The sequence below is a fragment of the Diplotaxodon limnothrissa genome, linkage group LG2 (genome assembly GCF_057381915.1).
Source record: "Diplotaxodon limnothrissa isolate DT_005_m linkage group LG2, D_limnothrissa_male_GT1.1, whole genome shotgun sequence".
Taxonomy (NCBI): domain Eukaryota; kingdom Metazoa; phylum Chordata; class Actinopteri; order Cichliformes; family Cichlidae; genus Diplotaxodon; species Diplotaxodon limnothrissa.
Genome location: NC_140597.1, coordinates 6,464,666 through 6,477,728, shown reverse-complemented (window position 1 = coordinate 6,477,728; position 13,063 = coordinate 6,464,666). Strand labels below are relative to the sequence as shown.

Here is a 13,063-nt window from a genome sequence, read left to right as displayed (position 1 = left end):
CGTGTTGGGAAACGCACCTCTGACAGTAAAGAAGCAAAAATCCAGAGAAGGAAATATTCCCGTCACATGTAACACTGATACCAACCTTCAGCAGTATGGGAAATCTGACATGAATCATGAAGTCCTAGCAGTTATGGGCAAAACATGCCAGTACTTGTAAACTGCTGTAATTTATGCTACCATAACTTAATTCACCATAGCAGTTAATGGTTACTTTGTTAGTTAATATCTCTCGGCTGGCCTGGGAACGCCTTAGTGTTCCCCCGGATAAGCTGGAGGAGATGGCTGGGGAGAGGTCTGGCTTCTCTGCGTAGGCTGCTGCCCCCGCGCCCCGGATAAAGCGGAAGAAGATGGATGGATGTTAGTTAATGTTTCCAAATGTATCTGTTAATTACACAATTTAAAGCTGGTTGAACCCCCCTACTTGTTCAGTCTTTTTCCTAGCTGGGTTGTCATGAACTTTAACATATTAACTGTGGCCTGTAGAGTTTAAGATCTACCTCTTGCGTTTTGCGCAGTTTATCAAATAACATTTTAAGAAACCTAACAATCCCATATAAGCACAAGTTTAAGTGACACTGAAGTTTATGCTTCATTAAAAGGCAAAAAACGTAATTCTCTTTGCTATGAATGCACAAAATGATCTTAACAGCAGGCTAAAATAAATGCTTCTCTATATGACGCCTGCCTCCACCAGTCTGTTTATTAGTCTGTACTTTAAAATGTCACCGTCTCACAGAAGCTGAACGTCTGCAGAAATCAAATCTCTTACTTGAAGTTTCTCTGGTGTTAATAAGACATCAGCTTGAGTTATTATTTCTGAGCATAATCCTGGTTCAAGTAAGACGTTTTAATTGGCAAGATAATGGAAATTAATAACCAGTCACATCTGCAAGGTGGGACTGGTTTTTACTAACAGAAAGGTAAAAGATGGGTGCCCTTATTATACATCTTGTTCTTCACAGAAATGTATATCCACACTAGGGCTGGGCCATATTATACCGTTCACGGTAATACCGGTATAATGTTAGGCAACGATAGGAAAATGAAATATCGCGATAGAATGGGAGTAAAACGCGCGTGCGCAGTGCCTTTGTTTTCATACGCACATGGCCGATTGTTGAGTGAAACAGATGAACCAGAATTGGTTTGTAAAAATGGTGCAACTTCCGTGATGTGGAACTGGTTTGGTGTTTGTCCATCAGATACACAACAAAGCACATTTTTTTGCAGAACATGCAAGCGGCCGTTGTTATTGTCATATTTGTCGGACTAAGATGCTCTTAAATCTGGGAGTAATCTGGGTCCTAAACTCCGTATCCTTCAGGTCAAACAACACTGCAGCATCACTTAGAGTTAAAAACTGTCTAAATTCTTTCATCTTTAATAAAACGATCAGCATTGCTGCTTTACCAGGTGTAACTATGAAGTTTAACTTCCAGGCATCCATGAAAACAAAAGTTATTACATTTAACGGAGTTAGAAGTTAGCAGGAAGCTAGCGGAAGTTAGCTCGCTAGTTTCGCTAGTTACCTAAGCATGATATTGCATGTTCTGACTGAGAGATTTCTGAAAAAAATCAAACGTACAGCTCTGCTATCACTTCCAACATAAATGAAGACAGGAAACTAAACAGCAGTGACGTTTGTAGGGTTACTGAAGTTTGGCTAGCTGGTATATAATGATGTGCTACGTGATCGCTAGCGACACAGCTATGTTAGCATAACATAAACAGTGAAGCTGGAGGACGAACACTAACACTTTTCCACTTATAAAAGTTAACGTGAAGGTTCTTCATGGTTAGAGACAAATGCAATCGCATGGCAGGATGCTGTAAACGGACCAAACTTCAGTCAGGAGAACAACTGAGATAATCCATCCACAATACGAGGTTAGTCATTAATATACTGCAACAACATGGGAATAGAGCAGCTACCAGAGAATTCAACATTAATGAATCAATGGTACAGAAGTGGAGGAAGCAAGAAGAATGAGTTTAATAAAGTTTGATTTATCTGACTGCTTTGTTTCGCTTAATGTGCCTTATAATCCCGTGCACCTTATGGTCCGAAAAATGCGTACTGCACACTGCAGTTTAATGTTGCAAAGCACCTCTTTTTAACTTCAGTGGATATTATACATGGTTATGCTCAGGATATGTCAGCCCATTTCTACTGGAAATGCCTTTTGGTTAAACTGTCAGCAAGGAATTTGCATTTGCACTGTTATATTTTTATAAAGCTTTAATGTACATAAAAACCAGCTTCTTGTTTAAGTGAAAATAAATGGAAGGTTGTCTTTTTGCGCTAGTAATGTTGTGGAGTTGTATTTTGTCTCGCATCAATTATATCGTCGGTTATATCGTTATCGCAAATTTTCAAATATATATCGTGATAAATATTTTTGGCCATATCGCCCTGCTCTAATCCACACCCACCATCACTGTGCTGACTGAGTTTTTTCCCCTTTTAATCAAAGGGAACAAAGTCTTGCCCCTCCTTCCTCCTCTCCACATTTTCCTTGCACAACTAATGAGGCTGCAGACAGCACACCCTACTGACACACAGCAAATTCTTCCTCCACAATCATCCCTTCTCTTTTTCCCCCTTTTCTCCACTGATCTCCATCTGGTTCCCTGCAGACTCGTTCAGTCCTTTATATGGTTCTTCTTTACATTTGGATACGACACGAAATGAAATGTTCAATTATTAATTGCCGGCATGTAGGGAGGGAAGCGAGGGAAGCACCTCACATGGCTGAGAAGTAGGAGGAGAAGATACAACACCAAAAAAGTAGGAGATAGAAGACTCTTATGTGGAGCGACAGCTTGACTGAACTGGGTCATGAGTACTGGAAGCGGTAGTCAAATGCTAAGCATCATCCACCAAAACCCTCACAGGGAAACCTTTAACAGTGGGGGATCTGGTTGATCGCCATGGAGGCAGCAGCAGGGGTAAAATGGGGACAAAATTTTATGACAGATTTTCACAAAATTAGGTTTGACTTTTACAAACTGTTTCATTAAAGAATAATTGCCTTTTGCAAATAGTAAAGGGAATCATAGTTGGCTCTTAGAAAAAATATTTTACAGGCTCAAAAATTCACGGTTTAACTGTTCTGAACATTATGGTTTGGGGGTTTTCCCGTTTTCCTAGTGTGCTACAGATTTTTTATAAAAGAGTTACTAAGCCCAAAGTCCACACCAACATTTCAGTACATTTCTTTTATTAGATGGTCTGACTTTATAACACACATTACAGTTGTCAAAAAAAGTCTTTACATTTCTGCAAGTGTAGTTTTTGACTTTCATTAAATTAACTGCAAATGCAAGTCTTTCTATGCAACAGAATATTGTAAAATAAATGCATAAAAAAGGCCAATTTTCAATATATATTATTGCACATATTATTACAACACACACACAAACAAACAATCAGGAGTTTCAAAACACTAGAAGTGTTTCTACACTCGCATTGAGGGACATATAAGCAACTCTGACTATTTTAACTTGTCATGCTGCTTTCACCATGGACTCGGGAGACTGGCAGTCTCACAATGTTGTGTTGATATTTTGAAATAAAGCATTCAAAGTTTTCAACTGTCCAACAAACACAAAATTAAAAAGAAAAAGAAAAAAAAAAGGTCAGGAGACGACAGAGTCTACTGGTTAATGTCCAGCGCTTAAAACTTTTGACCAAACTACTTTTTTTTGCATAACTCCAAAATATTTCCTTTCAACACAGGATATAACAAAAAAAAGAAAAAAAAAATCTTATTCTAAAAATAAACATCCATCTGTCATTTTTCTGTCATTAAAAAGCAGCTCTACCAGATACTTAGCAAATGACTAACGTCTCCATGTCACTGCCACACAAGCTGAACAGAATTTACTGGAATGAATAATTATATAAGCTGACTGGTCGCTGTGATGAGTTTTTCAGCTCTTTCTCCCAGAGTTTTCCTTCATCTACCTTCCCATGACGCCGTTTATGAAGGAAAGCAGCTTCACGCTGTCACATGGAACAGGAGCTGCCTGTGAGGGCAACTTTCCGACAGCTGCTCCCTCTGAACCTTAGCCAGGGGTTAAAATATCAGTCTGTTAAGTGTTCTTCTTTAATATTGTCAGAATATATTGGATAAAATGTGTTTTCTCCTCGACAGAAATAAGTTGCTTCAGCAAATCATTTTTAAAAACACTAATTAAAACAAAAAAATAATTCATTGATTTACAAAAAAAGAAAAAAGACCTCAGTTCATTATGACAAACATTATCTGCTTTTTTACAATTACTGTCCATTCAAAGTCCCAAGGCAATTTTAATTTGTCCAACCAAAAACAAAACAAAACGCACAAATTGCACAGGATCAGAAGTTAATGTGAAACCACATTAATGGCTTCAAAATATATATATATAATAATATAATGCTTGTTTTAATGGTACTGTAGTTGTGTTAATTTGTGTAGGTATTTGCCTACAGAGGGGAGATTTCAACCTAGACTATGTTCACCATTGCAGTTCTCCAAAAAACCTACCAGCGCATAACTCAACTATACCGCTCGAATGCTGCCTGGTTGGCAAGTGGGTCAGACTGGGGAAGGGAGTGACAGCAGTGATGACTAGTAACAGGAGAGGTATCACACACACACACACACACACACACACACACAAAAAATCCCTGAACTTCAGCTCTTTGCATGTTATAAATCTGCTCTTCTCCACAGTGGCTAAAGGACCGACAACAGCACAACCAAAGTAGCCCATAAACCAGCTGTTCTTTAGTCACTGCCTCTATCTGGCAACCAATGCTCTCTGCAGATAGCTCCCTGTGGTCTGCAACGCACAATGCCCTGCAAATAAATACAGTTGGATTTTTCACTCAGCAGAGGGTCAAAAGTCAAGGGTTTCATTTATAGAGCTGACATGGAAGAGGTTAAAGACCAGCCAGATGATGCTAACCCTCTTCACCAGCCAATGTGCCAGGTCAGCCACCATCGAGGGTTTAGCACTTTAATCTTCGGATGGTAAATCCAGAGAGGTTCAGATTTGCAGAATGCAGGATGCGATGTTTTCATGTGATACCGAATGTGTCTTTATGAGTGTGCAGCCCAAGGCAGTACTTTTTAAAACTATCACCCTTATCATCCAATCGTTACTGCAGGCCTGCCAACAGCCATGCAGGGCCTGCAAAGTTATAAGCGTGGAAGTCATTACAAAGGTCACTTCAGCAGGACTGCATGTTTGCTGAACAGAAATAAATATACAAATAGACAGCTGGGATTCAGTTCTATGTAAAATGTCCTTTTGAGGCAGTCAACTTTAGCTCCAACTAAAAAAAATGCATAAATACATAAATAAAGTCTCCTAAATGTCTTGGAAATTATTCTGACATTTGATTAATTGTCACTGTAGACCAACTTTAAATGCGGTTTACATTTTTTTTTTAAACTAATTTCTTTAGTATTGCAATGCTTTACACTATATGTGGTTTTCTGGGATACAACTTAATATTGATACTATCAAAATTTAATTTCCCCATTAACTTTTAGAGCCCTCACTTTGCAGCCTATTATTGCCACTGTTATAAACAGATGAGGAGAGAAAGAGACTGGTAAAAGCTTGTGTTTTCAGTATAGCAGGCTGATTAAAACCCTGCAGAGAAAGCTCAGTCTGATCGTCTGCTGTTTAATACACAGCTCTTATAAGGGAGAGCATTGACCATTTTTTATAGGTTAATACAGCTTGGCACGCATATACAAATACATGCAAACACACAGCTGTACACAGACGCAACCAGAAACACTGGCGTAAGCGTGCACAGTTGTGCAAATCAAATGAGGCAATTTCCCAAAAACAAAATAGCATGCTGCGTTTCTGTGCTTTAGCTCAGGGGTAAATTAGCACACTACCTGCAGTTATGCTCTCCGCTTTATTTGTGACCACACCAAGGAGCTAGTGCTGAAAATGACAGTTTCATGTGAAATTTTATCCACATTTTTTTTTCATTGTTTTCATTTTCATAAAGATGTTTGACAACACTGAAACCATAGAGAAAGACAGCAGCTCAAGAGCTTCTTTCCCAGTTCAGTGAGAAAATACTGTATTAATGTACTTTAAAGGTCCTATCTAACAACCAACATTCAGTAGACTTTAAAATCCACACTAATTTTGTAATTTATGTCACCACCACCACTTAAAGTGCCTACTCATACTCAACTGCAGATTTATGTTATGTTAACAGTTTTATGTTAACAGTTTTAACATAACCTCACAACCAACAAAGCACATAACAGTACAGTTACCTGCAAAGGCCTACACAAAGACAAAAGTAAGGAATTCAAAATGTACAAGACATTTCATTTTCAGCAACACTTCAAACTATTTTAGACAATTATTGCTATTTAAATAGCATTAGCACTACTGCAACCTCTATACTGTCAGTCCAGTCAGAGAATGTGTTAACCACACATTACTAGTAATAATAATAATTTGGTTTTTCTGAAGCAATAAAAAGCAGTCAGGTTTAACATTTATTAATGATGACTTGGCAAACAGTTACTGTAAGGGGCTATGATGACATTAAAAATACATTTTAACAACTTAGGTTAAAAGTGAACGAGCTAATTAACTGCTTATGTCAATATAAAGTTACATATATTATACTTGAAAGCTATATTTGAAAGCTGCGTTTTCATCTGAAAACGCTCCTGTCATGGTCCTGGGCCATGTGGGCCCAGTATTCTTAGTTTTCATGTATTTTTGTATTTTGTTCTTTATTTAGGCCATGCTTCCTGGGTTGATCTGTTACGTTGTTCCTTATGTGTTTTCCCGTTGTGACTCTCACCCCCTGTGTGCCCCTCTGTGTATCTGAGCCCTCGTCCCTCCTTATGTTTTATTCCATGTTTCCCCAGCCCGTTATGTCTGTGTTTTCCCCGTGCTCTCTCTCCTCCTGTCTGAACCTCTGTGCACTTCCTGTTTACTTTGTGACTCTCACGCCTGTACATGTCATGTTCAGTTCACCCCGCCCTGTCTCGTTATGATTATCAGCGTCACCTGTGTTCCCCGTGTGTTCAAACTTTCCTCGTTTACCCTCTGTGTATTTCTGTCTGCGTCTCCCTCTGTTCGGCGTCGCGTTCTCCCTCATGCCGTGTGTGGTTCTCCCCGTGTCTTCCGGTATATGTTACTTTAGCTTTTCCCAGTTTAGTGTAGTTTTGCATTGCTTTTGTATCATCGTTATTGTTTATCACCTGTCAGCAATAAAGCTGCATTTTGAGTTTATCCCCCGTGTCTGTGAGTTTGCAATTTGGGTCCTCATCCTGCCTGCCACACGGCCGAATCATGACAGCTCCACATTACACTATCGTTTTCAGTCGTTTTCACAGAGTTGTGCGTCCACATCGAAATGGCCGAAAACGTTCCAGCGCTGCGCATGTGTGAAACGCAAGACGATTCGACCTGCCTCATTTCTGTCTGCCGTTTATTTACTTTTCAGGACTTTGAAACATCGCGGCAAAATGTTGAGGAAAAGCACCGAGTTTTTGAAATGGACTAACAATGAGGTGGCGTTGTTGCTGCGAGTAACACAAAAGTACAAAGTTGCAAAAGCGATTGAGAGTTAAAGAATTTGAAGAAAAGCTATCTGGAGCATGTACAAACTGATATTCATCTTTTTTAGGGCTGTCAAAATTGAGAGGAATCAAAACAACCGCTGTATAATGCCCTCTGCTATCTTTGTTTATTTGGTCACATGACTGCATCACATGACTAAAATATGTCATCGTTTTAGAAAGTCTGCGTTTTCGTGTGTCCACACTGCGACGGGACAGCTGCGTTTTTCCTTGAGGAGTGTTTCTGAGTGTGTGTACAGTAAGTGTTGTGGGGCACCTAAAGGAATCTTGCTGAAGCTGGACTGTACTGTGGCCACCATTTAGTCTGCATTCCTATTGTTTAATCAGCTCCCCCACTGCCAAGTGGGCTTCTAATGAGGTGTTGACTCTTCCACACCATCCATCAACACACACAAACACATACACACACGCACGCACACGGGGGATACGAAGGCAGGAAAAGGGATGTTGTCCCCTCTGTAGCCCCCCGAGACACTGACAGAGTTAATTAACTGTCTTAATTCTCACTCTGGGTGTTTGGAAGACTTCGATACGTGACAGCAGTCAAACACTGTGTGTGTTTTGTGCTTACCACAGTTGTGCCAGCTTTTTCAAAATGGATCCAACACACACACACGCACTCTCTGAAAGCTGTCAATGCAGCTTTCTGATCACATTAACCCTCCAAACAGATAGCTCACAGGAGGAAGCATGTAAGCATCACCACTAGTGCCTTGCTGGCTCTCTCCAAACTGAAGAAAATGCTTTTAAGAGCTATTCCAGCTTTTGTTGACAATTTAGATCAGTCACTTATTGAATCGCACTGAAATATGACTGGATATAATTTCTATGTTCGCTATCCTTCAGTTGTGCTATAGAGGGATCTGCCTCATACTGCTTCTGCACTTTAATGACATTTATTTTTATTAAGTCACCGGGGTTACTCTTCTGTACGCAGTTGGCATGTTTCTTCCCATCAATAACACCGATTTGTATCCTGAAGCAAAGGGTGCTTTGATTACAAAGAACTGAAAATACTGTTACTTTGTCTACCCATCGGTTTTTTGCTTTGTTCATGCGGCTCTGGACAAATATTATGAATACCCAAGCAGACAGAGACAGTACTTACTAGTATAGCACTTCATTGGCCTCATGTCTCTCATAACGCACCGTCTCACACATGATCCTGCAGAGAGAGAGAGAGGAAACAGAGGGAAGAAAGAATCACAGTTAGGCCTCATATTTGTGTTTGAGTGAATTTATGATCAAATGTTATCAATGTTATGTTATTATAAATCTATAACTAGCAAATTTCTGCATATCCTAGAGTCACCTTTAGCAACAGTCACTGACAGTCAGAAAGCCTGCTGCTGATTATAATTAAAATTTAGAGTGCTGGGACTTATAAAGAGTTGCAAGGTTGTCCATGTTAACTGGTTCACAGCGTATGGTTCTGGTTGTTGCAGTGCATCGAGGCTTTTGCTGATAGGTGAAGTGAGTTGTTTTTGCCTCATTATTTTCTCATTTTTCTTGGTTAAATTACACTTGGTATATAACCGTTATGACAAATCTTCTTTTCTAGGCAGATCTACAACATAAAGACTACAGTCCTTGTTCCTTATAAAATATGGTGAGCTTTATCCTCAAACTGCAGAGAAACATTTGTTTATGTCAGGGCATTGAATTTGCTGAAAATTAAAGCTTTACAAATCTCCTTTTTTATTTGGGTATGCTTTATAGTATTTTAACGTATTGATCACCAATTACATAATTGTTACTTCTAAACTTAATTCAGTAAAATATTTACATTTGCATCTGGAAGATTCCTTTCTAAAGAGGTAGGTTTTACGCATCTACGTTTAAGCTAAGCCACTGCAGTGATTTACTTTCTTACTTAACAAAAGCAGAGTGAGTATGTATTGGTATGTCCTCTAAAATAAAGCACACATTGACTATGTGGTCCCACTGCACCACTGGTTAAATGGTCTTTTTCTCAATTTTTACCCAGTTGTACTTTTACACATTTATTTATTAATTTTTTTTAACAGTGTCAAACATGATCTGCATGTCTTATGCACGATTTATAGTCCAAGTGGATGTCTGTAGCAAATATGAAGGAATTCCCTGAAGGAATTCTGATATATCCAGCTTCTGGGCCTGGGAAGAACAGACAGTCTGGCATTCTTGTTGCCTGTACAGAGGCAAAAAAATATATTTGATAATATTATAATCTGTAAACATAACTCTGCCCTGAAAAATCCAGCCTCACAGCTTCTTGTATTCTTTTTGTGCAGCAAGTTTTTTTTATAACTTTATATATATTTCATTTTTTATGTTCTAAATTCTGGAATCGAAACATTTTCACTTTAAGTCCATTCATGTCAGGCTTTCCCCAGATGCCTGTATAGAGAAGACAAACGCTCTTCAACAGTACATGCAAACCACTGTAGTAAACAGTAACTGATCAAAACACAAGCGCTTTCAAAAACAGCTGCGGGTGGACAGCATGTTGTAGCCTCTTTATACAAAGACCTAAAAACAATCCCAGCTCAAGAAAAACAAGTTACTGTGAAAAAGGATCACAGAAGAAAAACAACACATTCCTCCCAAAATGTTCAGACAACAGAAGTATAATATAATCCCATCGTTAGTGGGATGTCTGGCTAGAAGCTTTTTTTTCCTTTTCTTTTTTTTTAAAGTTACTGAAACTGAAGTTGGCAAAAGGGGTTGGTCTGTGGGACTACGGGGACATTTCTTTTCTGTACGATCCAAAACAAGGAGGAGGGAGAGGGGTTAGTGCTGGAGGCCTCTGAGGGGTCACACAGTGGAATGTTCTAGCTCGCGGGTCATGCACCGCCACATTGTTCCCTTGCTAGTATAATCCACATGTATGCACACGAGGCATGCTGGGAACAGACTTCTGACATGCAGTGTTTGGAAAGTGTGTGCCAGGCAGAGAAGATGGAGGAGCCAAAGGCAAACTGACGCATGAATAGTAGAGCAGGGAGGGCTCATTGCTTCAAGGTTTAAGCAGAGAGTATGGCCTCACGGGGACCCGGTCAGGTATAGGTACAGATTATTAGGGGAAAAGTGCAACAATGACTTCGCTTTAGTCATTTAGTCAGTTTACAGTTTAGTCATAGCAGATATTTTAGATGCTGGCTAAAGTTTCAAACAGATTTATACAACTGGGAAGAGAAAAAATTACTTCTGCAGTTTTAGAAGCTTGACATGGATAAGTGGTATTGAGGCTGGTAATAATCAAGATTTAAGAGTCTGGTGGCAGGTATCATTTATTTTTATCTGGAGGAGAAAAGTCCTTTTATTTGTTCTCTTGAGAAGACAGAGGAGCCAAAATGGCTCATTTCAGCTGGTGCACCAACTCAAACCATCGAGATCTATCATAAAATAAGCTGTATGTCAAAAATTGAAAATAAGAAAAGCAGGTCAACTTTAAAGAAATATTACAAAATACATTCTTGACTGAAATGAGAAGCTCACTAAAATGTAGTGATATTTATGTCCATTTGTTAAAAATGACGTTCCAGCCAGTTAATATATGAAGAATGAACATATGTTATTCTGTGTTATGAAGAAAGACTCAAAGGTCCAGAAGTACTTAAAACTGAATAATAAATATGCTGGTTTAAGATGCTAGAGACCAACCATATATTATAGTAATAACTGCACTTGTAAATTATAGTCTAAAAAATAAATTCCAATAAGTATGCTGCTGGACGGTACACTGGCTCCTGGATTACAAAAAAATAGAAGTAGCTCAATAGCATACAGCATAGCTAGTGGTTGAATGTTAATTTTCCCACCCCTGACAACAATGCAGCATACACTGAGGAGTTGTCACCACGCATTCATTTGAATTTTAAATTCATGCAATGGGAATATCAAGCTTCAGGAAATGTTAATCAAGTACAGGGGAGGTGTGCAGAGACTCACCTCAACTGGTGCTCTCGCAGGTTGGATAAGGCCTCCATCCCATGGAGATAAGAGTAGACGATCTCCAGGTCCTGAAAAAGAAGAACATACATATTTTAGCTTATTGATCAGAGAAGTGATCAATAGAAAATTAACTGGCAGTAGCCACACCAAACAAACAGTTTCTACTCATAGCTCCGCTAACTTCAACTCTAAGTTGTCCAGGGTTTGGACCAGTGCTCAGATAAAATATGACTTAATGTCTCTTTGCACTCTGGAAGTTGATTAATTACAATTTAGCGTTTAATGCATGAAAATGTGAAATAATGTGAAAATAAAATGGTAGTTGCAGCTCTAGCTTCAAAGTGATGGCACAAAAGGGTCGTTCATCTTCGTCATCGGTCCATTCAGCCATCCTTTTCTTAATAACACCCCTCTTCCTATTTTCCATTTCGTCTGTAAAATATTACAAAATTATGAGAAATGCTCAAAACTGTTTCCAAAAGTGACAGTCAATGTCTGTTATATCAAGAAAATAATCCAGAAGTCAAAGAAGCTTTTACTGTATAAAACACAGAAAACCAAAAGATTATTGAAACAATGGAACCTGTAAATTATTGATTTCCTTCTTTAACAAAGGCTTTAAAAGCTCAGGCCACACTGATTGCTTAAAAAGAAGCCCTTACTCAATATTCAAATCAACCAACCGCAACATTACTTATTTTTTTAACTGAATAAAATTGAAACAGATTTAGATACAACAAAATTATTCACCATTATTCACTTTCAAGTTGAAATTTCAAGGTAAATTCAGACCTTTTTAAGGAAAGTAAGACAAAAAAATTGTATTGTTTGGTTAAGTTTAAGAACATTATTGTTATGTAAATTGGCTAGTGAGGCTAGCGAAGCCTCCTTTGTTATCCTCATCCACAGGATTCCTCTCAGTATATTACAAGCCTGGCAGGCCACAGGACAAATCGTCATAACTGCTTTTTCACACATATAAAGAACATGAAAAGGGAATTTTTGATGTGTAAAGCACAGCCTCAATGATGCACTCCCAGTGCACAATCTAAAATGTGTACAGAGGGACAAAACAACAGCATTGTGTGCTGGAAAAATCTCACAGTGGTGAGACTAAAGACATTTGAGACTCATCCAAAATGAATTTGAATTTTCTATGGCTTTTTATTAGTAAATGCATACTTTGAGACATTTTAAGACTTTTTAAGAGCCCATAGACACCCTATTAAAATGCTGATCATTGATGCTGCAGCAGACAAACAGGGTACTTGAATGGCAGACAACATTTCACACGGGCAGTGACATTGACTTGCATAAGCGAACACTGGAATAGAAAGCAATAAAGCACCTCACATAGGAAAAAAAATGATAAAAAGAGCTCCACTGAATAACTATAAACTCCCAATTCAATTACTTCATTAATTGACCCAGTGACTGACTCTCAGATTGTCTGGCATGAGTCCAAGCCAGAGGTGAAACAAAGTGGCCCTCACTGAGAGCTG

The 13,063-nt window shown here is 38.7% G+C and overlaps 1 protein-coding gene across 2 annotated transcripts in view; it reads right to left on the bottom strand.

Annotated features, from left to right (window-relative positions):
* Window positions 1–13,063, bottom strand: part of rapgef2b (Rap guanine nucleotide exchange factor 2b) — a 107,064-nt gene that overhangs the window by 64,846 nt on the left and 29,155 nt on the right. For both annotated transcript variants that reach the window (XM_085360249.1, XM_085360248.1), the window contains exons 2-3: window positions 11,559–11,629; window positions 8,734–8,790 (exon numbers count right to left, since the gene is read on the bottom strand). In XM_085360249.1, the coding sequence (XP_085216375.1) occupies window positions 8,734–8,790; window positions 11,559–11,629 (128 nt within the window). The remainder of the gene's footprint in view (window positions 1–8,733; window positions 8,791–11,558; window positions 11,630–13,063) is intronic.